The 24,305-nt window shown below is 39.1% G+C and overlaps 2 protein-coding genes and 1 non-coding gene across 3 annotated transcripts; 2 read left to right on the top strand and 1 right to left on the bottom strand.

The window, feature by feature from the left end:
- The first annotated feature begins 1,273 nt into the window (after positions 1 to 1,273).
- Positions 1,274 to 5,449, top strand: ABCI12 (cobalt ion transmembrane transporter). Its single transcript, XM_088252328.1, has 8 exons — positions 1,274 to 1,741; positions 2,751 to 2,867; positions 3,031 to 3,267; positions 3,567 to 3,731; positions 3,868 to 3,943; positions 4,226 to 4,290; positions 4,601 to 4,775; positions 4,854 to 5,449. Exons 1-7 carry the CDS (start codon positions 1,412 to 1,414, stop codon positions 4,751 to 4,753), a joined length of 1,143 nt encoding a protein of 380 aa, XP_088108454.1. The 5' UTR covers positions 1,274 to 1,411; the 3' UTR covers positions 4,754 to 4,775; positions 4,854 to 5,449.
- Positions 5,450 to 15,470: 10,021 nt separating this feature from the next.
- LOC148297348 (uncharacterized) lies at positions 15,471 to 20,184 on the bottom strand. The gene is made up of 3 exons (XM_088246503.1): positions 18,556 to 20,184; positions 17,988 to 18,492; positions 15,471 to 17,519 (listed from the first exon to the last, which is right to left on the bottom strand). Exons 1-3 carry the CDS (start codon positions 20,182 to 20,184, stop codon positions 15,502 to 15,504), a joined length of 4,152 nt encoding a protein of 1,383 aa, XP_088102629.1. The 3' UTR covers positions 15,471 to 15,501.
- Positions 20,185 to 20,398: 214 nt separating this feature from the next.
- LOC148297347 (small nucleolar RNA R71) lies at positions 20,399 to 20,505 on the top strand. The gene has a single exon (XR_015833306.1). It is a non-coding gene; the product is annotated as a small nucleolar RNA R71 (small nucleolar RNA).
- The last annotated feature ends 3,800 nt before the right edge of the window (positions 20,506 to 24,305 follow it).

Here is a 24,305-nt window from a genome sequence, read left to right as displayed (position 1 = left end):
TTTTAGACCTTGTTTAAAATTTATTTTAATTTAACTAAAGTACTATTTTAGACCCTGTTTAAAATTTATTTTAGAAGATAAAAATATTTTCGGATAGAATTTTTGACATTCACGAATAGGATTTAAAAAAAAAAAAAAAAATTCGGATACGATAGGATTAATTTAAAAACAACAACAACCCACCCAAGAAACTAAAACATTAATTTAAAAACAACAACCGGCTCACCTAAGAAATAATAAAATAAGATATAATCCACCCAAGAAGTGTGCCTCATTTAATCCAACATTTAGTAGCCCTTTTGGCCCAGTAACATAACATGCATAGCCCATTTACTAGAGATGAGTTTTGGGTGTGAAAGGGCCAAATGAGGATTTTGCCCTTTCTTTGAGACCTCTTAGCTATTTGTGTCCTCTAAGAGCATTTCCACCTGTGCAGGCTAACACGAGCAATAGGCCCCCCAGTCCCTAAAAACCAACTCCAGTGGTGAAGGCCAGCTCGGGCAACGAGTGGGCTCCATCAGTTTGGGGAAGTCCAAAGGCAAGACTTGCCTGAGTTTGCTGATGTCAGCATGACATCAGCAACCAATTTAAATACCCAATTTTTTTTATAAAAAAACCAAAAAATTCAATTTTTTTTAATTATATATAAATACTTAGCCATGTTCTTCACTTCTCACACCAAAACTCCATACAAATTCCTCTTCTTATATCTCATGTGAATAGTATTTGTCTTTACTTGCCATGGCAATGGGTGGAAAAGCAAAATAAAAAAGAATAGAGCAGTCACTGTTCATGTTAATAGTATTTGCCCTTACTTGCCTTTACCCTTTGCTATAGCACCATAGGTGGAAGTGCTCTAAGGAAGGACACAAAATCAAGTCCTCTGTCGACCCACAAGCTCATAATCTAATTTAAGAGGAAATTACACATTAGCACTTGAAATAAAGTTTGGGTTGAAAATTGTAAATTTCATATGGCGATAAAGACCCAAAAGAGAGGATTACTAGTTTAATATGAATAAAACTGAATTTTTTTTTCTGTCAGTTTAAATGTATTTTTTTGTCAGGTACGGAACCATTGAATTTAGATTTTTTTTTAAAATTTTTAATATAGGTGATAGTTTATTTATTAAAAAAAAAAGAGAATTTTCACACACGTTATTAAAGTACCATGATAATTCAAATTGAGACCACTAATCTAAAAATTAAGGTCATTTTCGAATGCAACAAGATTTAAATTTAGCTTAGCTAAAGAAAAGTAGATAAAAAGGAAAACGGTCCTTAGTAGACAACAGCCCGAAGCTGAAACATATCGTTTGCATTCCCGCCACTTTGGAAATTAACGAACTGCACACGAACTGTACAGAAAACATCCAAACCATCCCCCTCTTCTCCCACTCTCAACCTCATCCATGAACTTCGCGCACCGTACCATCACAACGGTCACATTCCCCTGTCTCCCACTAAACCCTAATCCCAAAACCCAAATTGCCCCAAAATTCACTCACCTGCGTTCACTGAACAAAACCCTTATACAAGTAAAGCCAAGATTAAGCCACCAAATTAGAGCCTCAGCAAGCGATAGTAGTCAAACCCCGTGGTGGGTGAACGTGTTGCCAACCAAAGCTTTCGGAGCCGAGAAATTTCTTCGGCTGATTTCAGGTGCCACCGCTAGCCCCATTTGCCAGTACGTGTCGGAACCCAGCACGTTTCTTCATTCTGTGGACCCCAGAATCAAATTGGTATGCTTGATTTTGATGGGTGTTTGTTGGTTTTTGATAATATGTGGTGGGCTTAGTGTAATTTAGTTTTCGTGTTTTTGGCGGCTTAATGGTTTGGTAATTTTAGCTGAAAAGGGATGAAATGGTGTATGGGGTTTAGATGTTGAAGACATGCAAAGATCAAATTTTAATTTTGGTTTTTGGTATTTCAGTTTGTATTTCATTTTATTGAGTTTCTACTGTGTTTGATCTGTATATGTTTCGGAAAAGATTGGTCAAAATGTTCTTCTTTTCTTCTTTTCAATTTTAAGCTGAGTATGTACAGAAAAATATGAAAGTTTACATTTTCTGGGATCGAAGACGGGCTAATTGGGCGCAGCTGTAGGTCTTTTGGATTTTAATTGTTTTAGAACATGGAACTTTAAAATGAAGAATGTTGTTCTTTTCTTGTCGTTCCTTTTTCTCTACTAAAGAGAGGGTTAGGCAACATAATGGTTTCTTTAGCATCCAAGTTTTCTTGGGGAAGTTTAGGGAGAACCACTTTGTATAGTGCAAGAAATTGCTATGGTAGTGTGTCCTTAAAACATTAAATGACAGGAGTTGAACTCCATGCATATACATACACCTCGGATCTCCAACTAGGCAGTTTCTATGATTGAGTTGATTTTTTTTTACTAAATGTGGTGACTCTCAAACGTTGTAGATGACATTTCTATTTAAACTATAAAGTAGCAAATGAGTAGAAGTAGAAACATTATATAAAATGGCAACTTTTTAGGCAAACCAAAATTTTAAAGTACAATATATAAAAGTCGAGGCTGTTTTACTTTGTCAAAATGGGCTTAAAAAATCTACTTGTAATGATATCGTTCTGCATCCTGGAGGGTTTGTCTTTTCTTAAATGTGTATTGACATCTCAGTGCTGGTAAATTTTGCATGATGAGCAGATTATGGGAAAGTGCACATGTAAGTATGTAAATTCTGTGTTATTACCTCTTTTCTTTTTAACTTTGTCGTCTTGATCCTGCAGGTTTGGCTTTTGGCTCTAGTTGTTTTACCAGCAAAGTCACGTATAATACTGCGTTTTGGATTAGTAGTATACTTGGCCGTTTTGTCAATATGGATTCTTCCAAGACATACATGGATGGTAAGTAACTAAGTACCATCCTATGAGTCAGGAGCTGGTTTTAATTCCATCAATATTAAGGTCTTTAGTATTTAATTAACAAGGTCTTAGTGATTCATCCAGTATTTTTATCTTTCTTCTTTCCTCTGAATATATAATCAATGTGATATTTTCTTGATTACAGGACCAACTGGGAAGAGTGTCTTTGATTTCTGGAATTTTATTCATTACGTTGGGGCTGGGTTCAGATGGTGTGCCACCCCTTGTTCAGTTAAGAACCCCACCTCCTGCAATGATGGGATTATCAAATCTTCCTGCATCTCTGGGAGGTTACTCATATTTAATTATGAAACTAGGGCCATTACATTTTACAAGGAAGGGGTTGTCTGTGGCAAGCACAGCTGCTTGCTTAACCTTTACTGTGAGTTGCTTCTATCTCTGCTTGGTACACTTTTTGCCTTTCATTTAATAACGATATTTTTGGATGCCCATTGATATAATCACATTATAAGCTTGTTTGGCACAAGGAGGCACAACCTTTTTATTTTTTTATTTTTACAATGGAGTGGTGTAACTCAAAACAATAGTGGCATGCTTACATTTCTTCAAAGCATACAATTGATGATAAGAAATTATGCTTACCAGACTACATGTAGGTGATTTGAATACAAAAAAGCTTTTGTTTATTCTGAGATCTAGCGTTCGTGTTTTTGTCATAAGGTTTTTCAAAGTGCGAGCCTTTGCCTGACAACCACAACCCCTGAAGAACTTGCATTTGCCTTGCGGTGGTTTATGCTCCCTTTGACACGTCTTGGTGTGCCAGTGGCTGAAATTATTCTGACCCTCATGCTTTCATTGAGGTTCATCAATCTCGTGTTTGATGAGGTACGAGGATTGGTCAATAAGATTTGTGTTCGATTATTTCAAAATTTTAAAGATGCTTTTCTTGACAGAGGATTAATGATGATTTAGTTATTAAATCTACTCATACTGACATCTACCTCTTTGGAATATTTGGTAGGTACGTAATGTTGCATTGGGGATTGTATCTCGTAGGATAAACTGGGAACAGTTGACAATGGTGGAAACACTCGATGGTAAGCTTGCGTTCTTATATGAATTTTTGTATTGTTATTTTTAATAATTGTGTTCTCTTCTTTAGCTATAAAAATAAATCTCATAGTGGGTTGAGAACATCAGTGTTATTTACTTATAGTCTCTCTGCCATATATGGATAGCTACTTCAGACTCTAAAGCTTTAGTATAGTTATCAGCTTTGGTTGATGCATCTATATGAACACCGTCTTATCAACTTTTTTGTGGATAAACTTTGTCCTTAAAAACCTATTTCCTTTTATGATTTGGATCTTATCTTGCAGTTTTCTTTGCCTACTTTCGTCGGATCTTCACAAATATCTTTAGCCATGCAGAGCAGATTTCGCAGGTTTGTGCATCAGTTTAACTTGCAAATGCTTATCTCTCTGCCCAATTGGTCTGCTGTCGCATGCGACATCTGTTGTTTAAAATGCATTGGCATTCCACAACCCTCCCCCTCCCTATCAAAACACAATGGATTAACTTCAATATAGATGCTACTTGCATAGTTATTGCGCAATTCTTTTAAGGAAAAAGTAGTTCAGTGCTTATATTTTTGGCACTAGTGGCTTTTATAAGTGCATCATACTAATTAGTCACGTGAAGGAAAAAAAGTTATTCCAGTTTTTAATGTTTTACCAACGTTATGGCTTTTACAGGCAATGATAGTCAGAGGTTTTAGAGGGGACAGCAACGCTCATAAGATTTACTTGTTGTCCGATCCATCCATTGGAACAGCAGATATCGTTTCCTTGTTAAGCCTGGTCGCTGTAATAGGTGCTTCCGTTTTGTCTGACTACTTTCTAGTATGATATGCAGTGCAAGCCATCCTTGGTAATCCTCCTTTTCTCTCTCCCTATTTTTAGGTGATAAGTTTGAATGTGTCTCTGACCACATCAAATTGTTTGACAGGTGAAAAAGATTGTTGATGATATGGTACCATATATATACGTATACGTGTCCGAACCAGCTGTTAATTTTGGTGGAACTGTATGATTAGGCTGTAGATTTTTGCAATGTACGGAGCATATTTCGTCAGCAGTTCCTACAGAGAAGTGTGGAATTTGCTCATCAAGAATGCAGGCATTGTGCAGTATTTCACCGGAAAGACCGACCAGATATGTTTCGTAGCTGTACTCTTGACCACATGCGTTCGGGCTATCCCAGCTAAACGGAAACAAATGTCGGACTAGCAGTGTGTTGTATGGTTGAAGAAAGACCTATAATCAGAGAAAGATTTAATACCGTTCAGTAACTAGAATCATTTGGTTAGAAGTGATACATAGGCAAAGTTAAAAACTTTGGATTAGCTTACCAACATAAGCGTTGCCAAGTTGACGTATGAAAAGATGATCAGATCCATCTCCCCATGAATGCACCTCTCGGTTTTACATGATTTAAGAGATATTTATAGATTTTTCTTTAGATCATGGTCCTCCTTTCTAACAATGATATCAAGTTTATTATCATTCTGCGCAATCTGGGTCTTATATGCCCCCAAACTGCGTGGATCATGAATCTTCTAATTATGCTCTAATCTAATGGTAGACTCATATTCCCTAAAAATTAACACATCCCCTATGAGATGTGCGATGTCACTTGCTTGCATTTTAGCAAGTAATGTAACAAGCAATTGAAGATAAAAGGGGAAAGTTTAGCAATGCTTCCCGAGTTATAGGTCTGCTTTTCCTACTGAACTTTCAATTTGGGTCTGAGCTCCTCTAAACTTTCAATTGGTGCTAATATCCCCCTGTCGTTAGTTATGTCAATTATTCCATCAAATTAAGGGCCATTTCCGTTCATTCAAATTAGAACTAGCTTTGACCCACTTTCAATTTGGTTTGTCACCTATAAGTTTAGGCCATTAGGCGGAGATTTGAAGCTTAATAACTCCAAGAAAATCATTTGATTTCAAAATAATTATTTAAAGGATTTTAGTGGATATTAATTATGATGATAATCTTGTAGATTTTGTCAAATTTAGGAGGATATGTTGAAGATTGAGTAGAGAGAATGAAGAGTGCAGAGAATTTGGAAGCTGCTCATATTTTCTGATTTCAACATGTTATGTTTTCTATTTCTTCTTAATCATATATACAACCAATTGCCTACCATCACTATACAAGAAAAGACACGGACTGACTAGGAAAAACAACCATAAAACAAGGTCCATAAAACAAGACTCCTCAAGACAAGGAAGTGTATAAAGTCCATAAAACAAGGACTCCTCAAGACAAGAGAGACAAGAGAGAAAGTGTGTTTCTACTTTTTGTTTCACAACTTCACAAGATGACAACTGCTAACACTCCCCCTCAAGTTGGTGCATAGATATCACCAATGCCCAACTTGATCAATGAGTTGTGGAATACTCTGCTAGAAACTACTTTTGTCAATATATCTGCCAGCTGGTCTTCTGACTTGACAAACGGAAGATGAATTTCTTTGTTTTCAAGTTTTTCTTTAATGAAGTGTCGATCCACTTCAACATGTTTAGTGCGATCATGTTGGATTGGATTGTGTGCAATGGATAATGTAGCCTTGTTATCACACTGTAGATGCATTCCTAATGTAGGTGCATATCCAATCTCTGTAAGCAGTCTTTTTAACCAAAGGAGTTCGCAAATTCCTTTGGTCATTCCTCTGAATTCGGCTTCTGCACTAGATAAGGCAATGACATTCTGCTTCTTGCTTCTCCAAGTAACCAAGTTACCTCCTACAAATGTGAAGTAACCTGATGTTGATCGTCTATCAGTGACGTTTCCTGCCCAATCTGCATCTGTATAGCCACTGATATTTAGATGACCATTTTTAGAGAACATAAGTCATTTTCCTGGTGCTGACTTCAAATACTTAAGAATTCGAAGAACCGCATCCATATGATCTTCACTTGGACAATGCATAAACTGATGTTGCATTCCTAAAAGGACACAATTTAATGTGCAAACAACCAATTAAAAATACCCGCAAGTGCACGAATCTATCGAAGTATAGATTGTATAAGTACGGGGTCGATCCCACGAAGAACTTGTCGGTTGTCTATAAGTTCTAATTCGAGTACAAAAAGAACATTTAACTAACACACCACAATGCACAAATGAAAATTTTAAACTAAAAAGAAATATAAAAGAAACAAACAAAACAAAACAAAAAAAAAAAAAGAATTGTGCTGTGAACAGTGACCAGCGACCGGTCGTTTGTTAAGAGCGACCGGTCGTTTTTTTTTTGTCTGGCGACCGGTCGTGAGGTAAAAGCGACCGGTCGTTTTAGTACAGAGTCGAAACTTCAGAATTGTGTGCTGAGCGACCGGTCGTGAGACACTAGCGACCGGTCGTTCATGGGCAGAGTCGTTTTCTCTGTTTTTCCAGTTTCAACCTCTATCCAGTGTTTTGCCTATAACTTTCCAACCGTACGTCCAAAATTCACGTTCTTTATACGGTTGAATTCAGCACAGAAAATAGAAGAACACCACGCGGACCAAAAGTCCAAAACAATTACGAAAACAAATAGAATTTAGTAACAAAGACACGTAACGTGTCAAACACGCAACTCACACACACATTGGGGGGGGGGGGGGGTTTTGATTTGTTTGAAGTAACCTATTTCTATTGCATGAAAGTAAATGGACTTTGAAATTAAATGAGAATGGCGGAGATGAATTATCAAGATGTGAAATCAAAATGTAACAAACACTAGGGTTTCGGAATCCACCCTAAAAAATTCTACCCAAGTTCATGAATACTCAAGTAATGAACTCTAAACGTGTTGATGAAGATGTTCGCAATCAAGACCATGGGTCGTGGCTCAAGACGCATTGATTCTCTCTAATATACGTAAAGTGCATGGTTCGTGCTACAATACTTGTGCCCTCCTCATAACCGAACCTAGGTATGGTTCGTACTTCGATTCAATTACAAGGAGAACCCATTAAGTTCAAAGAGAATATGAACATCACAAGAATCCTAATAGCATGGTGTTTACATTAGGTATTCAAGAAACCAATTCACATAGATGATTCTTACTTCATCCATTTATTGCTTAGGATAACATGAGGATACACATAATCCCAACAATCTCAAGAAGCATGCTTTCAAAGGTGATCAATCAAAGAAGAACATACATCAAGGATAGATTAATTTGGTGAATTGGAATTCATCAACAATATCTAGAAATTCATACACTCAAGCATCAAAACAAAAAGGTAATCATGTTTAGGGCTTCAACCTAAGCCCTAGCTATGGAGTTTAGTTGCTCATACTTATTCCAAATACAAACTCAAAATGAAATTAGAAAGAGTTTACAGATTTTCAGAAAATGATGAGAGCTTCAAGATCATCAATGGTGGAAGTCTTCTTCTCCACTTTTCTTGGCTGCACCTTGGCTTTCTCCTAGCTCCAAGCTCTCCAAAATCTGCTCTCAATTGTGTAGAATGATCGAATGAATTCGCTACCCACGTTCAAAACCTCTCCCACTTCAGATTGCAATTAACTTTCCATTGCCCATCAATTTCCAGCTCACAAATATAATATAAAACTCATACTTTAGTTAAAGCCTTTGCCCTTGTCCCCTTTGCCATGATGAAGCCTTGACTTCACAAAGATGCCAAAAGCTTCAGAAAATATCTCATTTGCAAAGGTAATTCCTTGTTACCAAGAGTTATGGTAACAAGAAATTAAGATGACACAAAAGAGGTAAAAGCTGGCCAAATCCGGATTTCCAGAGCTGTGGTAACATGCTGGATTGGTTGGATAGGCAATACTTGTCCAATGGAGCTCAAATTTGGATATGTTGTAGTTAACATCCATTGGAACAAGTCTCATGAAGATCATGACCTCATCCGAGCACCAGAGCATGTTGATCCCAGGCCAAGAAGTTGACCTACGAAAATGAACAAAAACAGAATTTATGACTAATAATGCACTTTTAGCTCATTTTCATCCCAACCAAGGTAAAACCTATTAAAACACAAAAAAGAAGTAAAAAGCTATAAAATGTCAAGAACTAACTCAAAATAGTGGGTGAATAACATGAAAAATCATGTGTAAAAATGAACCGAACAAACTTCCCAAACTTATCTTTTGCTAGTCCTCGAGCAAAACAGAAACTAAAACAAGACTCGAAACAAAACTTTCCGAACACTTTCCAAAGAGAGAGTGACTTATGCAACTGACTCAAAAGTTTTCACAAGAAAAACTCGGTTTAGACATCATTCACAAGGCAGCAAAGTTCAGAACACAACATGCTCAAGTGTAGTAGTGTGATAGCCAAATGGAACTCATTCTCCAATTTCAGTTTTCACACAACTTCAAAAATCATACCAAGCACAAATGTAACTTCAAATCTCACCAAAGTTGTCCTCTCACAAATGAATCACTCGGAAGAGGGTTACAATGCATCACTCAATAGTAAATATGAGAATAGAGTTAAACCATAAGGGACTTAACTCCAAATTAGCAAGATGAAAAAAAAATGCATGAATATGATCTCAAGAAGGATGCTAAACACTTAAAAGCTGAAAAATGTGTGCAAATCAACCACATGACATTTAGGATCAATTTAGGTCTTTATTATAGGTTGTAATGGGGCTAAGGGTGTAAGGTGAGTAAGAAATGAAAGATATGGATACAACAAAGTCCAAGGAACTCACAATGTAAGAGCATATAATCGTTGACTAAAAGACTTTGAAACATCACGCTTGAGATTTTCACTCAGTTTTTGGTGATCAAATAGACCACAAAGCCTTATACCTCCACTAATTATGATTCACACTCCTTCCTTCCATTTGAACAACCAAGAAACATGGAATTGAAATTGAAACCATTGCCACTTAACCACGACTTTTCTCTTTTCTTTCACCCTTTGAGTGAAGTATTTTTTTTTTTTTTTTTTTAAAGAATGTAATAACCCTTCCCAAACTTAGCATGAAAAACACATCTAAATTAAAGCTCACGAGTTCCTTAGAAAGGTGAATTCTTGTTTTTCAGGCTAAGGCTAGAAGTAATAATTGGTTACTTGAAAGAAAAGGCATACATGTAGGCTCAAAGTGGTTACAATGGAAAATCATGCTTAAGCATGCATAAGGTTAGCTTGAAAGGCACAAACGGTCCAAAGAGGGCCTTAATATCATTTCTCAAATGTCATGTAATCAAATTGCACAAGAATGAGTAACTTTTAAGTGCTCAACCAAATCAATGAATAATGAGATCAGACAACAACTCAGATGACAAGAAAAGTAAGAATATGTGTATAACACTCATGAATTGAAGCACAAGGCTCAAAGCTCACATTATATGGTTATACAAGTCTAATTCATGCTTGATACAATTCTTTGGATCATGCAAGTCCCTCAACTAGAGAATTATGAAACAAATGGCAAGTGCGTAGAGGGTTTCAAACATATCATGCTAGAACGATGCCATTTAGTGAATAACAAATTATTATTTTTTTTATAAAGCATTTTCAATCAAGTCATTTAAACATTCATCACAATCTCATCATATATGTCCGGAAAGTGACTTAAGAACAAAAAAGACTCAAAACAGAAAAGAAAACAAAATAAAAGAAAGTAAGAATTTAAGTGAAACGAAAAAGACTTGCTATCCCTTCCCAAACTTAGAAACAAACATTGTCCTCAATGTTAAAGAATTCAGGCACCAACAACGTTATAACAAGAATTAAAGGGAATAAAGCAAGTAAATACAAGAACAAACACGAAAAACAACTACAACACGGTCGCAAAAACAAAAACAAAAACGAATCCAAACAGAAACAAATAAAACAGTAAGCCCTAACAACAGTCTTACACATGCAGAAATCCAACCCAAAGAAACGCACAAACCAAATGAAAGCCCAACCCAAACGAAAGCCCAAAAGCGAAGAAAGTAAATAAAACAAAGAAACCAAGTCAGAAGCACAAAGAGCGAGGACTCAGTAAAATAGAAAAAGTGGGCCCTAAAGTCTTGGCACCTGTGAGTCACGGGATACAAAGTGAGAGACGTGTCGACAAGCAGAGGTCTCTCTCACGGTCCCAAGCCAGAATTATTGGCTTCATAGGAAGGTGTGACGACTTTCGTTTCTCAAAAGCGCTGAAAGGCGGAACTGTAATTAAAGGGGTTGGGGACCAGGTGAGGTGACCTAAGGGGATAGGCCGTAAGGGCCGCGCAAAACGCAGAAGCGCAGTGGCTAGGGTTACGTAAAAACTAACTCTATAAAGAAGAAGAGAAAGAGTTGGGGAAAAAAAAACACACAAACGCAGAAACACACAACAGAGAAAAGAAAGAACAAAAGAAAAGAAAGTTCAAATGGCTTCTTCCTACCCATTCTCGCTGGATCTCAACCTAGCTCCACCGACTCAGACTCGGGGCCAAGCAGTGGCACCAGTGTGGATGCCCTACTTTGCCTCTGCACGGGGGCACGTGACAGTGAATGACTCGATACTGCTGGACAACGATGTTGCCCTTGGAGTTGCTAGAAATCTAGTAACTCCCAAGGATATACGGGTGCTGGGATCAAGGGATGACAACCGGGTCGTGAGCGATGCTCTGGCACTAAGCGTGCAAAGCACCGCAACAGTCGCAAGTGTGGGTCATCGCCTACTTGCGAAGTCCCATGAAGTGGAGGTGCTAAGAGGTCAGTTGGCGGCGGAGCGAAGTATGGTGGAAGAGTGCCAGAGTATTATTAAAAGTTTAAAAAGGGAAAGGGCAAGGATAGTGGAGGTGAATCGACACCAGCTAGAGGCGTTGCGGGAAGAGAACCAAAATCTCTCAAAGATGGTAAGTGTTTACGCCCATGACATGAGAAAGCAGCTGGAGGACCTGGACCAACCGGGTAAACGCAAGAAAACCGATCGCGAGAGTAGGTATGCTCAAGCTAAGAGTGCGATCTTTGGGAGCTCGAGTGATGAGCCCCAAGAGGCTGTGCGTGAAGCCCCGGAAGAGGATAGCCATAGGGCTAAACTCAAAGGTCCAATGGCCGAGACACCGAGCACTGTGAAAGAATAATTTCTAATGTATTAGTGGTGTGCCTGGTTGTCTTTGCCCTTTCCGTGTATTTGTTTGTTGTTTTTTTGTTTGTTTTTGTTTTGTTTTGTTTTGTTTTTTTTTTTTTTGGGTCAGAAATAAAAGAAATGAAGTTGGAAAAGAAAAAGAAGCACACTTCCCAAACAAAACAAAGACGACAGCCGAAAGGGAAAACACACTTCCCTAACTAAAATAAGACAAAGGTGATAGCCGAAAGGGAAAGGCAAAAACACAAAACACTAGAAAAACACGGAAAAAAGAAAAGTAAAGTGAAAGTTAATGTGCTCCCCCTTGAGGCGATTAGGTCGAGCATGCCCGGGAAATCCGAAATGGCATTGGCTCTCCCTCTCATCTGCATATGTCTATTTAAGCCACGCCTCTGCAAGCGGAAGAGTACCCTGCAATTCTTTCTGCAAACTCAAGGAAAACCATCAAAAACATCCAAGGACAAAACAATGGCATCCACATGTACTCACCTTGATGATCTCAACCTTGAGCTGTCACTAGCACCACCAAATTCCCAGATAAGGGCTCCTCCAAACCCTATCTTCCCAAACTCCTCATACCACCATGGCTCGGCCTCAAACTTCTCTGAGGTGGTGCCGCGAAGGGCAGTAATGCCGGAGGGCATGACTGTCAGCAGACTGACAGTTGCAGATCACCTGCATGTGGCGCAGAGGTCTGACCAGATGGCAGTGGACGAGTCCCACAATCTAACCGTGCTCAACGCGGTCTCGGCCACAAATTTGGGCATGCGCCTACTGGCGAGAACACGAGAGTGCGGGGCACTGAGTGAGGAGGTGGCGGTCCTGAAAGCTCTGGTGGCGGACCTGCAGAAGCGGCTCTACAGCGCCAACCAGCATGTAGAGATGCTGCAGAAAAGGAACGAAGATCATGTAGAGCTGCTGCAGATTCTACAAGCAAGAACAGACAGAGGCAATTAGCAGAAGCCTCAGCTAGCTCAAAATGCAAAAGAAACAAGTGATTCAAAAATTTATTGTTTTTTTTTTTTTTTTTTTTTTTTTTTTTTTAGAAATTTGTGTGTAGAATCACATGTTTTGGAATGAAATAAGCATTTGAGCCAAAATTCTGAGTGCATAAACATAAACAACCTACTTCCCAAACTTATATGAAACAATGTTTATAAATGATGGAGATTTAATACTAAACAATGCCATATAGAAAAATTGGGATGGATAATCACAAAATAAAAGAAATAGTAAACAATTAAAAGTTGAACTAACAGTAAAAGTTGAAACAAACAAACTAATAACCGTCTCAAAATAAAACCCAAAAACAAAATAAATTAAAAGTTCAAAAGGGTACAAAGCTCAAAGTACTACTGATCATCATCAGTCTCATCATCATCATCACCATCAACATCATCACCATCAACATGTGCAGAGGTCCCGGGATGACCTGGCATCTGGAGGTGCGTCCAAATGGCGTCAATGGAAGTGCTCATATGTTGCATCTGCTGATACTGGAGCATCTGCAAGTCCCAAATGGCTTGGAGAGAGGGCTCCCAAGCAGAAGTGTCGACAGTGGGAGCAGGCGGGAATGGCTGGAATGAGGCCGGCCCGTGTGGTGGTGGTGGTGGCATATGAGGCGGCACTGGAGCAGGTGCGGGTGCAGGTGCATGTGCATGGCGCCTCTGAGAGATACTCTTGGACACAGAAGTGTCCGAAATGGGACCCATGGGCTCAACATATATATCAGTGGGGCGAGCCCGAACACCTGAGCGGTCACAAATCATGCTAACAAGGCAAGGATAATAAATTATGCTTTTCTTACGTGCACAAGCCTTCAGGCGTTCAAAAATGATGTCAACAACTGGTAGGATAAAAGTTCCCTCATGCAAAATTTGCAGGAGCTTGACCCCTACTGATGGAATTTCCGACCGTTGGCCGGATGGATAAATGTTGTGGCGCACAAAGCTCCACAGGATGGCAAAGTAGGGTGTCAACTTACCCTGAATGAGGACAGTCTTTTTAGTTTGAGATGCAAAGGCAGCAGGGTCAGCATAAAAAAGTGTTTCAGCTGCCCTTTGCATGTCAAAATCCTCACCCAAAAATTGTCTCCAATTAACAGTATTCTCTCTGTCACTTATTTGAAGAACCTCAGAGATAATGGAGGTGGATAGTACAATATTTTTGCCCCGAACCTTAAGGGGCACCTCTGCATTACGTCTAAGTTCTTCCCTAGGGAAAGCGGCATAAAACTCACGCACAATTGATTCATTATATTTTGCATAGATGTGAGCTAAGGGTAGGAGGTTTCGGTCCCTAATAAGGTGCCGGACTTGAATAAGTCCAGCGGTTTGGATGGAGGGACTAAGATCTAAGTTACGCTCAGTAACCACAGTGGCAGTGAGCATTGCCTCTTCCGGTTGAGGTGCACTTCGTGAAGAAGATGCACCCCCTCTGGTACCCTGTCTAGCTCTAGACATCTAAGGAGAAAAAAAAAAACCAATATGCACAAAACAAATCAACAACAAAATTCATGCCACAATTCCCAAACATGCAATACGCCACAATTATACCAATATCAAAACCAAAATGCATGCACATAGCCAAAATTTGCCACAATACAAATATACACCAATTCGAACGAGTCAACAATTTAATCACAATGTAAAATACCACAATGCCACAATATTAATCATAATGCACAATTAAGCCAAAATTCCAAAATGTAAACAACATTCCCAACATTCAACCAAAATGACAAAATTCCAATAATAAACACAAATAACAACAACAATAATCAAATAAGAGATTGAGAGTGAGAAAAACATACCCAATTGAGGAAAATCACACCAAATGATAAACACAAGCCAAACCCAAAACAAAAACAAGAGAAACAACAAATTAGAAACAAAACAACTATAGGAATGCATTAGAGTAAGAAAATCAAAGAGAAAACACCAAGAAAAATTCGAAAATTACCTTGGTGCTACAGTAACCCTAACTGAAAATCACCTCAAATTGAAGAAAACACTTGAAATTTCAAGGAATAGATGCCAAAAACGGATTCTACTCGAAAAAATAAGTGAGAAAAGTGTGATTTGGGTTAGGATTAGGGTGGGTTGTGAGGGAGGTAGAGGGAGGGAGAAGAGAGAAGTCGAAGGGGGGGGGGTGGGTCTGTCGCTGGGAAGAAGAGGAAGTGAGGAGAGAGAAGAGAGAAAGGAAAGAAAAAGACGGTTTTTAAAAAAAATTGCGACGAGCGACCGGTCGCGAGTGAAAAGCGACCGGTCTCTTTGAAGCAGATTCAATTTTAAGAAAAAACAACGAGCGACCGGTCGCGAGTGAAAAGCGACCGGTCGTTTCGAAGCAGATTCAATTTTAAGAAAAAACAACGAGCGACCGGTCGCGAGTGAAAAGCGACCGGTCGTTTCGAAGCAGATTCAATTTTTTCTGAAACTCCAAACGAGCGACCGGTCGCGAGGCATGTACGACCGGTCGTTCTCTCTCTCTCTTTTTTTTTTTTTTTTTTTTTTTTTTTTTTTTGGGTTGAAAACTTTATTAAGGACTTACCTTCCCAACTCAGTTTTGCATCCCCGAATGTATATCAATGAAGTGAAGCACTTCATCTTCTTGATGCAAAGTATTTTCGTGGTAGATTTTCAACCTATGCCCATTAACTTTGAATTCCTTTCCTATGCCTATTGGTCGGATTTCAACTGCACCATAGGAAAAGACATTAGTAACAACAAATGGGCCAGTCCAGTGGGAACGAAGCTTACCTGGAAAGAGTTTGAACCTAGAGTTAAAGAGTAATACTCTTTGCCCTACTTCAAACGACCTTCTAATGATATGCTTATCATGAAACGCCTTTGTTTTTTCTTTGTAAATTTTTGCGTTCTCATAAGCATCATTGCGAAGCTCATCCAGTTCGCTCAGTTGTAACCTTCTGATATCTCCTGCTTCCTTCATGTCGAAGTTGTACTTCTTAATTGCCCAAAGGGCCCTGTGTTCAAGCTCAACAGGTAGATGACAAGGTTTACCAAAGATTAAGCGAAATGGAGACATACCGATTGGAGTTTTGTAAGCAGTTCGGTAGGCCCAGAGAGCATCGTTAAGGCGCAAAGACCAATCCTTTCGAGTAGGACCAACAGTCTTCTCTAATATATGCTTCACCTCTCTGTTAGAAATCTCCACTTGTCCACTAGTCTGAGGGTGATAGGGGGTGGACACCTTGTGAGTTATGCCATACTTCTTGAGTAGGGTCTCAAATGATCGGTTGCAAAAATGGGATCCCCCATCACTAATGATGGCCCTCGGTGTTCCAAACCTACAAAAGATATTGGCTCGAAGAAAGCTAAGAACAACTTTCGCATCATTAGTCTTGGTTGGAATTGCTTCCACCCATTTTGAAACATAATCAACCGCAAGTAGAATAAATAGATTTCCAAAAGATGAAGGAAATGGACCCATGAAATCTATTCCCCAAACATCAAATATTTCAACAATTAGAATTGGGTTTAAAGGCATTTGATTTCGAGATGAAATGTTACCCATTCGTTGACACCTATCACAAGATAGACAGAATTGTGATGCATCTTTGAACAAGCTTGGCCAATAGAATCCACTTTGCAAAACTTTTAAAGCTGTCTTCTTGGCTCCAAAGTGGCCACCACATGCGTTCGAATGACAGAATGTGAGTATGGACTGAGATTCGGTCTCGGGAACACATCGCCTAATCACGGAGTCCGAACAATACTTCCACAAATATGGGTCATCCCACACATAGGACTTAGTGGTTTTCAGCAATTTGTCCTTTTGACCTCTTGACAAATCCCTTGGTATATTTCCTGTAGCGAGAAAGTTGATAATGTCAGCATACCATGGGTCAGAAATTTGTAATGCAAAAAGTTGCTCATCAGGAAAGGATTCACGAAGAGGAAGAGTGTCTTCTTCGGTATTGGAGTTAGTGATCAATCGGCTAAGGTGGTCAGCTACCACATTCTCCGATCCCTTCTTATCTCTGATTTCAATATCAAACTCTTGGAGCAACAAAACCCATCGTATCAATCTTGGTTTTGCTTCCTTCTTTGCCAAGAGATATTTCAAAGCTGCATGATCAGTGAAAACAATTACTTTAGAGCCTATCAAGTACGAACGAAATTTCTCTAAAGCAAAAATTACAGCTAACAGCTCTTTCTCAGTAGTTGAATAGTTCAACTGAGCATCATTAAGGGTACGGCTTGCATAATATATTGCATGCAATCTCTTCTCAACTCTTTGTCCTAATACAGCTCCAACTGCAAAATCAGATGCATCACACATTAATTCAAAAGGTAAATTCCAATTTGGAGGCATAATGATAGGTGCAGTTGTGAGAAGAGTTTTGAGCCTTTGAAAAGCTGCCAAACATTCATCATTAAGATCAAAATTTGCATCTTTGGCAAGCAAGCTACACAATGGTCGAGAGATCTTAGAAAAATCTTTTATGAATCTTCTATAGAACCCGGCATGTCCTAAGAAGGATCGGATCTCTTTCACTGATGTGGGAGGTGACAACCCGCTTATCACATCTACTTTGGCTCTGTCAACCTCAATGCCTTGACTGGAAATCACATGACCTAAAACGATTCCCTGTTGTACCATGAAATGACACTTTTCCCAATTGAGAATTAAGTTGCATTCCCGGCATCTTTGCAAAACTAAAGACAAGTTGTTAAGGCATGAATCAAATGAATGACCAAACACACTAAAATCATCCATGAATACTTCAATAAATTTTTCTACCATATCGGAGAAAATACTCATCATGCATCGTTGGAAGGTGGCCGGGGCATTACACAATCCAAATGGCATACGCCGGTAGGCGAAGGTACCATAAGGACATGTGAATGTCGTCTTGTGTTGGTCTTCAGGAGCGATGGCAATTTGATTGTATCCTGAATAGCCATCCAAGAAGCAGTAGTAACTGTGACCTGCAAGACGTTCAAGCATTTGGTCAATAAATGGTAATGGAAAATGATCTTTTCGGGTGGCGGTATTTAATTTTCTATAATCAATACAAACACGCCATCCCGTTTTGACACGAGAAGGAATAAGTTCATTTCCCTCATTTCTTACAACAGTTATTCCTGACTTTTTAGGAACCACTTGGACCGGGCTGACCCACTTGCTATCGGAAATAGGATAAATTATACCCACATCCAATAGCTTCAGAATTTCTTTTCGGACTACCTCTGTCATGATTGGGTTTAACCTGCGTTGAGCATCCTTTGTGGGTTTGGAATCAATTTCCAGTAAAATTCTATGCATGCATCTTGTTGGGCTTATTCCCTTGATGTCCGCAATACTCCAACCAATTGCTCCCTTGTGTTCTCTTAACACTTGCATCAACTTCTGTTCATTTTCCACATTGAGATTGCTAGCAATAATCACGGGCAATGTCTCTGTTTTACCTAAATAAACATACTTCAAGTGGGATGGCAATGGTTTGAGCTCTAACTCGGGTGCCCTGTCAAGAGAAGGAACAAGTTTTTCAGTATTGACTGGCAAAGGTATAAAATTTGGAGTGTACTTACGTGGTATGGCTGGACATGCATCAAGGAATTTCACAGCCTCAAGTAACTCATTATCAACAATTTCAGCAACTTGAGGATTTTGTGTCAACACCTTTTCTAATGAATCTGTACCATGAGTACTATTAAATGTATTTTGCACAATATGACACAATGTATCAATACGAAAACATTCATGTTCATCATTGGGGAGTTTAAAGGCATCATAAACTTTGAACTTTATTGTTTCCCCTTGAACTGTCATTGTCAATGTTCCTTGTCGAACATTGATCACAGTATCTGCAGTGGCCATGAAAGGGCGGCCAAGAATCAATGGAAGATCCGCACCCGGAATAGGAGCTTCTTCCATCTCTAGCACCAAAAAGTCAGCTGGTAAGATGAGATCATTTACTTTCACAAGTACATCTTCCAAAATTCCTCTTGGATATCTCACTGATCGGTCCGCCAATTGAATGCTAACAGAAGTTGGTTTAAGATCACCTAAGTTAAGGGCTTCAAAAACAGAATAAGGCATCAGATTAATTGAAGCACCTAAATCAAGTAAAGCTTTGTCAAACAATTTATCTCCAATTATGCAAGGAATTGTAAAACTTCCTGGATCTTTCAATTTGGGAGGGAGCTTCCTTTGCAAAACAGCAGAAGCTTTTTCCGTTAGTGCAACCGTTTCATGATCTTGGAATCTCCTCTTGGTGGTACAAAGGTCCTTCAAAAACTTTGCATAACTCGGAATTTGCTTGATTGCATCCAAGAGAGGAATATTGACTTGCACTTTTCTGAAGGTTTCCAATATTTCCTTGGCTTGTTGAATTTTTTTGGAACTCATAAGCCTGTGAGGAAAAGGAGCACGTAAGATTTCTTCGTCAGTAGGTTCACGACTTACCTTCTCCTTTCTTGCCCTTCTTGCAAGTTCATGCTTTGGGATCCACTCGGATGAAGAAGCTGCTTGCTTATCTCTCTCTTTGTTGCTTTCATCCTTTTCTTTAGGCTCAGCCACTTGTTCAACCTGCATGTCATCAACATTGTGAATCAAATCTTTAGAACCATTTATTTCACCAATTACCTTACCAGTTCTCAAGGTAACTGCTTGAACATGCTCACGCCCAGTTGGATTAATCTCTGGTTGGCTAGGCATCATACCAGGTTCCCTTTGACTCAAAGCTTGAGCAATTTGTCCCACTTGATTTTCTAGATTGGCAATGGCCTTATCCGTTTTCTGCATGTGGGTGTCATTCCTCTGCATGTAGCTTTTTGTCTCAGTGATGAAACTATCTGTGTTTCTAGCCATGGAAGCAACAAGTTCTTCCAAAGATTTTCCTGTAGATTGTGGTTGAGGTGGTGGTTGTGGTGGATTGTAGTAGTGCATTTGACCATGAGGTGGGCGAGTATGTTGTTGACCATGAGGTGGGTGAGTTGGCCCTTGAGGTGGTTGAGTTGGCCCTTGTTGAACATTCGAATTGTCACTCCACCTGAAATTTGGATGATTTCTCCACCCCGGATTGTATGTTTGTGAGAAAGGATCATTCTTAGGCCACTGATTTCTTTGAAATGAGCCCACTGCATTTGCTTCCTCATGTGCCAAGGGACAATCCTCAGTGTCATGACCAATTGTGGAGCAAAATGCACAAACCTTGGATGATCCCGGTGCCAATTTCTTCACCATGTTGGTTAGGTTTGCAATCTGAGCTTCCATACTAGAAAGGGTACTTACATCATAGGATTCCCCTTTTCTGACTGGTCTTTGCCTTGAATTATATTGGCGAGCATTTGCAGCAACAAGATCAAATATTGCTCGCAGTTCTGTTGGAGTCTTGGTCATTATAGTTCCTCCTGCAGCTGCATTCACATTGTTTTGGTCCGCTTCAAAAAGTCCTTCATAGAAGTGTTGCATTAGAAGCCAAGCTTGTATGTTATGATGCGGACAAGTGATTAGAAGTTTCTTGAAACGGTCCCAATAATCCTGGAAGCTTTCTCCCGGCCTTTGCAGAATTCCTGTAATCTGACTTCGGAGTTCATTTGTCCTTTGTGCTGGGAAAAAATGTTGCAAGAACTTTGTAGCAAGATCCGTCCATGTTGTGATGGAATTTGGAGGTAGATAGTGAAGCCATTCCTTTGCTGTATCCTTCAAACTAAATGAGAAAAGTCTCATTCTTATCTCATCACTACTCATGCCTTCAATCTTTATTGTGGAACACACTTCCTCAAAGTCTAGGATATGTGCATTAGGATTTTCTCCAGGATTTCCCAAGAACTTAGGCAATATGTGTATCATGCCCGATCTCAACTCAAAGTTTTCCAAAGTGCTTGCGGGATATACTATGCAAGATGGTTGTCCAGTTGTTGGCGGTGAAGAGTATTCTTGCATAGTAAGTTCCGCATTTGCAGCTGCTGCCGCCATTGGTGAAGGTGGAGGTGACTCGACTTTTGGTGAGCTTGGTGATGATGAAAATGGCGAGAGTGAAAAAGGCAATGGAGTAGACACAGCTAGTTGGATGTTCCTTTCTCTCAAAGCTTGAGCTTGGATATCTTCTACAGTGCTATCTAATGAAATATCCAAATTCAGAAGGGACATAAGCAAAATGTTCCTGCAATAAGAAGAAAACAAAAACAAACTCAAATAAAATGAAATGACAAACAAAGAAAAAAAATGAAAATAAAATTAAGTACTCTAAATATACTCAAACAAAACATATAAGCAACCGTGCCAGTTCCCCGGCAACGGCGCCAAAAATTGTTGCATTCCTAAAAGGACACAATTTAATGTGCAAACAACCAATTAAAAATACCCGCAAGTGCACGAATCTATCGAAGTATAGATTGTATAAGTACGGGGTCGATCCCACGAAGAACTTGTCGGTTGTCTATAAGTTCTAATTCGAGTACAAAAAGAACATTTAACTAACACACCACAATGCACAAATGAAAATTTTAAACTAAAAAGAAATATAAAAGAAACAAACAAAACAAAACAAACAAAAAAAAAGAATTGTGCTGTGAACAGTGACCAGCGACCGGTCGTTTGTTAAGAGCGACCGGTCGTTTTTTTTTTGTCTGGCGACCGGTCGTGAGGTAAAAGCGACCGGTCGTTTTAGTACAGAGTCGAAACTTCAGAATTGTGTGCTGAGCGACCGGTCGTGAGACACTAGCGACCGGTCGTTCATGGGCAGAGTCGTTTTCTCTGTTTTTCCAGTTTCAACCTCTATCCAGTGTTTTGCCTATAACTTTCCAACCGTACGTCCAAAATTCACGTTCTTTATACGGTTGAATTCAGCACAGAAAATAGAAGAACACCACGCGGACCAAAAGTCCAAAACAATTACGAAAACAAATAGAATTTAGTAACAAAGACACGTAACGTGTCAAACACGCAACTCACACACACATTGGGGGGGGGGGGGGGGGTTTGATTTGTTTGAAGTAACCTATTTCTATTGCATGAAAGTAAATGGACTTTGAAATTAAATGAGAATGGCGGAGATGAATTATCAAGATGTGAAATCAAAATGTAACAAACACTAGGGTTTCGGAATCCACCCTAAACAATTCTACCCAAGTTCATGAATACTCAAGTAATGAACTCTAAACGTGTTGATGAAGATGTTCGCAATCAAGACCATGGGTCGTGGCTCAAGACGCATTGATTCTCTCTAATATACGTAAAGTGCATGGTTCGTGCTACAATACTTGTGCCCTCCTCATAACCGAACCTAGGTATGGTTCGTACTTCGATTCAATTACAAGGAGAACCCATTAAGTTCAAAGAGAATATGAACATCACAAGAATCCTAATAGCATGGTGTTTACATTAGGTATTCAAGAAACCAATTCACATAGATGATTCTTACTTCATCCATTTATTGCTTAGGATAACATGAGGATACACATAATCCCAACAATCTCAAGAAGCATGCTTTCAAAGGTGATCAATCAAAGAAGAACATACATCAAGGATAGATTAATTTGGTGAATTGGAATTCATCAACAATATCTAGAAATTCATACACTCAAGCATCAAAACAAAAAGGTAATCATGTTTAGGGCTTCAACCTAAGCCCTAGCTATGGAGTTTAGTTGCTCATACTTATTCCAAATACAAACTCAAAATGAAATTAGAAAGAGTTTACAGATTTTCAGAAAATGATGAGAGCTTCAAGATCATCAATGGTGGAAGTCTTCTTCTCCACTTTTCTTGGCTGCACCTTGGCTTTCTCCTAGCTCCAAGCTCTCCAAAATCTGCTCTCAATTGTGTAGAATGATCGAATGAATTCGCTACCCACGTTCAAAACCTCTCCCACTTCAGATTGCAATTAACTTTCCATTGCCCATCAATTTCCAGCTCACAAATATAATATAAAACTCATACTTTAGTTAAAGCCTTTGCCCTTGTCCCCTTTGCCATGATGAAGCCTTGACTTCACAAAGATGCCAAAAGCTTCAGAAAATATCTCATTTGCAAAGGTAATTCCTTGTTACCAAGAGTTATGGTAACAAGAAATTAAGATGACACAAAAGAGGTAAAAGCTGGCCAAATCCGGATTTCCAGAGCTGTGGTAACATGCTGGATTGGTTGGATAGGCAATACTTGTCCAATGGAGCTCAAATTTGGATATGTTGTAGTTAACATCCATTGGAACAAGTCTCATGAAGATCATGACCTCATCCGAGCACCAGAGCATGTTGATCCCAGGCCAAGAAGTTGACCTACGAAAATGAACAAAAACAGAATTTATGACTAATAATGCACTTTTAGCTCATTTTCATCCCAACCAAGGTAAAACCTATTAAAACACAAAAAAGAAGTAAAAAGCTATAAAATGTCAAGAACTAACTCAAAATAGTGGGTGAATAACATGAAAAATCATGTGTAAAAATGAACCGAACAACTGACTAGCAACACTTTCAGCATATGCGACATCGGGTCGGGTATGAGACAAGTAGATCAATCGCCCTACTAATCTTTGATATCTTTCTTTGTTAGTGGGTACTTGATTGGGATATACCCCAAGGTGGTGATTCTAAACGATTGGAGTGTCCACAGGTTTGCAATCTAACATTCCTGTTTCTGCCAATAAATCTAGAACATACTTCCTTTGTGAGAGATATATGTCTTGCTTTGATCGAGCAACTTCAATGCCCAAGAAGTACTTGAGTCCACCAAGATTCTTCATTTCAAACTCCTTTGCCAAACATTTTTGTAGTTGAGAAATTTCATGCGTATCATTCCCAGTAATAATCATATCATCGACATAAATGATTAGAGCCGTTACCTTTCCTCCCTTGTGTTTTAAGAACAGAGTATGGTCAGAATTACTCTGCTTAAACCCATAATTCTTCATTGCCAAGGCAAAATGCCCAAACCATGCCCAGAGAGACTACTTCAATCCATATAATGCCTTTCGTAATCTGCACACCACATTAGCATGAGTAGATGTAACATATCCTGGTGGGATATCCATGTAGACTTCTTCTGTGAGTTCCCCATGGAGAAAGGCATTCTTCACATCAAATTGGTGGAGAGGCCAATCAAGATTTGCTGCAATGGACAATAGCACTTGAACGGTGTTAAGTTTTGCAACAGGGGCAAAGGTTTCTTCATAGTCAATACCATATGTTTTCGTGTATCCCTTGGCCACAAGTCGTGCTTTGTAACATTCAATTGACCCATCAGCATTGTATTTCAAAGTGTAGACCCATCTGCATCCGACAGTCCTCTTTCCTTGAGGTAAATTCTCCAGTGTCCATTTGTGATTTTTCTCCAGAGCATGCATCTCCTCCTTCATTGCTTGAACCCATTTTGGATCCTTCAATGCCTCA

Source organism: Prunus avium, chromosome 1 (genome assembly GCF_965620075.1).
Source record: "Prunus avium chromosome 1, drPruAviu1.hap1.1, whole genome shotgun sequence".
NCBI classification, from domain to species: Eukaryota; Viridiplantae; Streptophyta; class Magnoliopsida; order Rosales; family Rosaceae; genus Prunus; species Prunus avium.
This window is presented reverse-complemented; position numbering and strand designations above follow the sequence as displayed.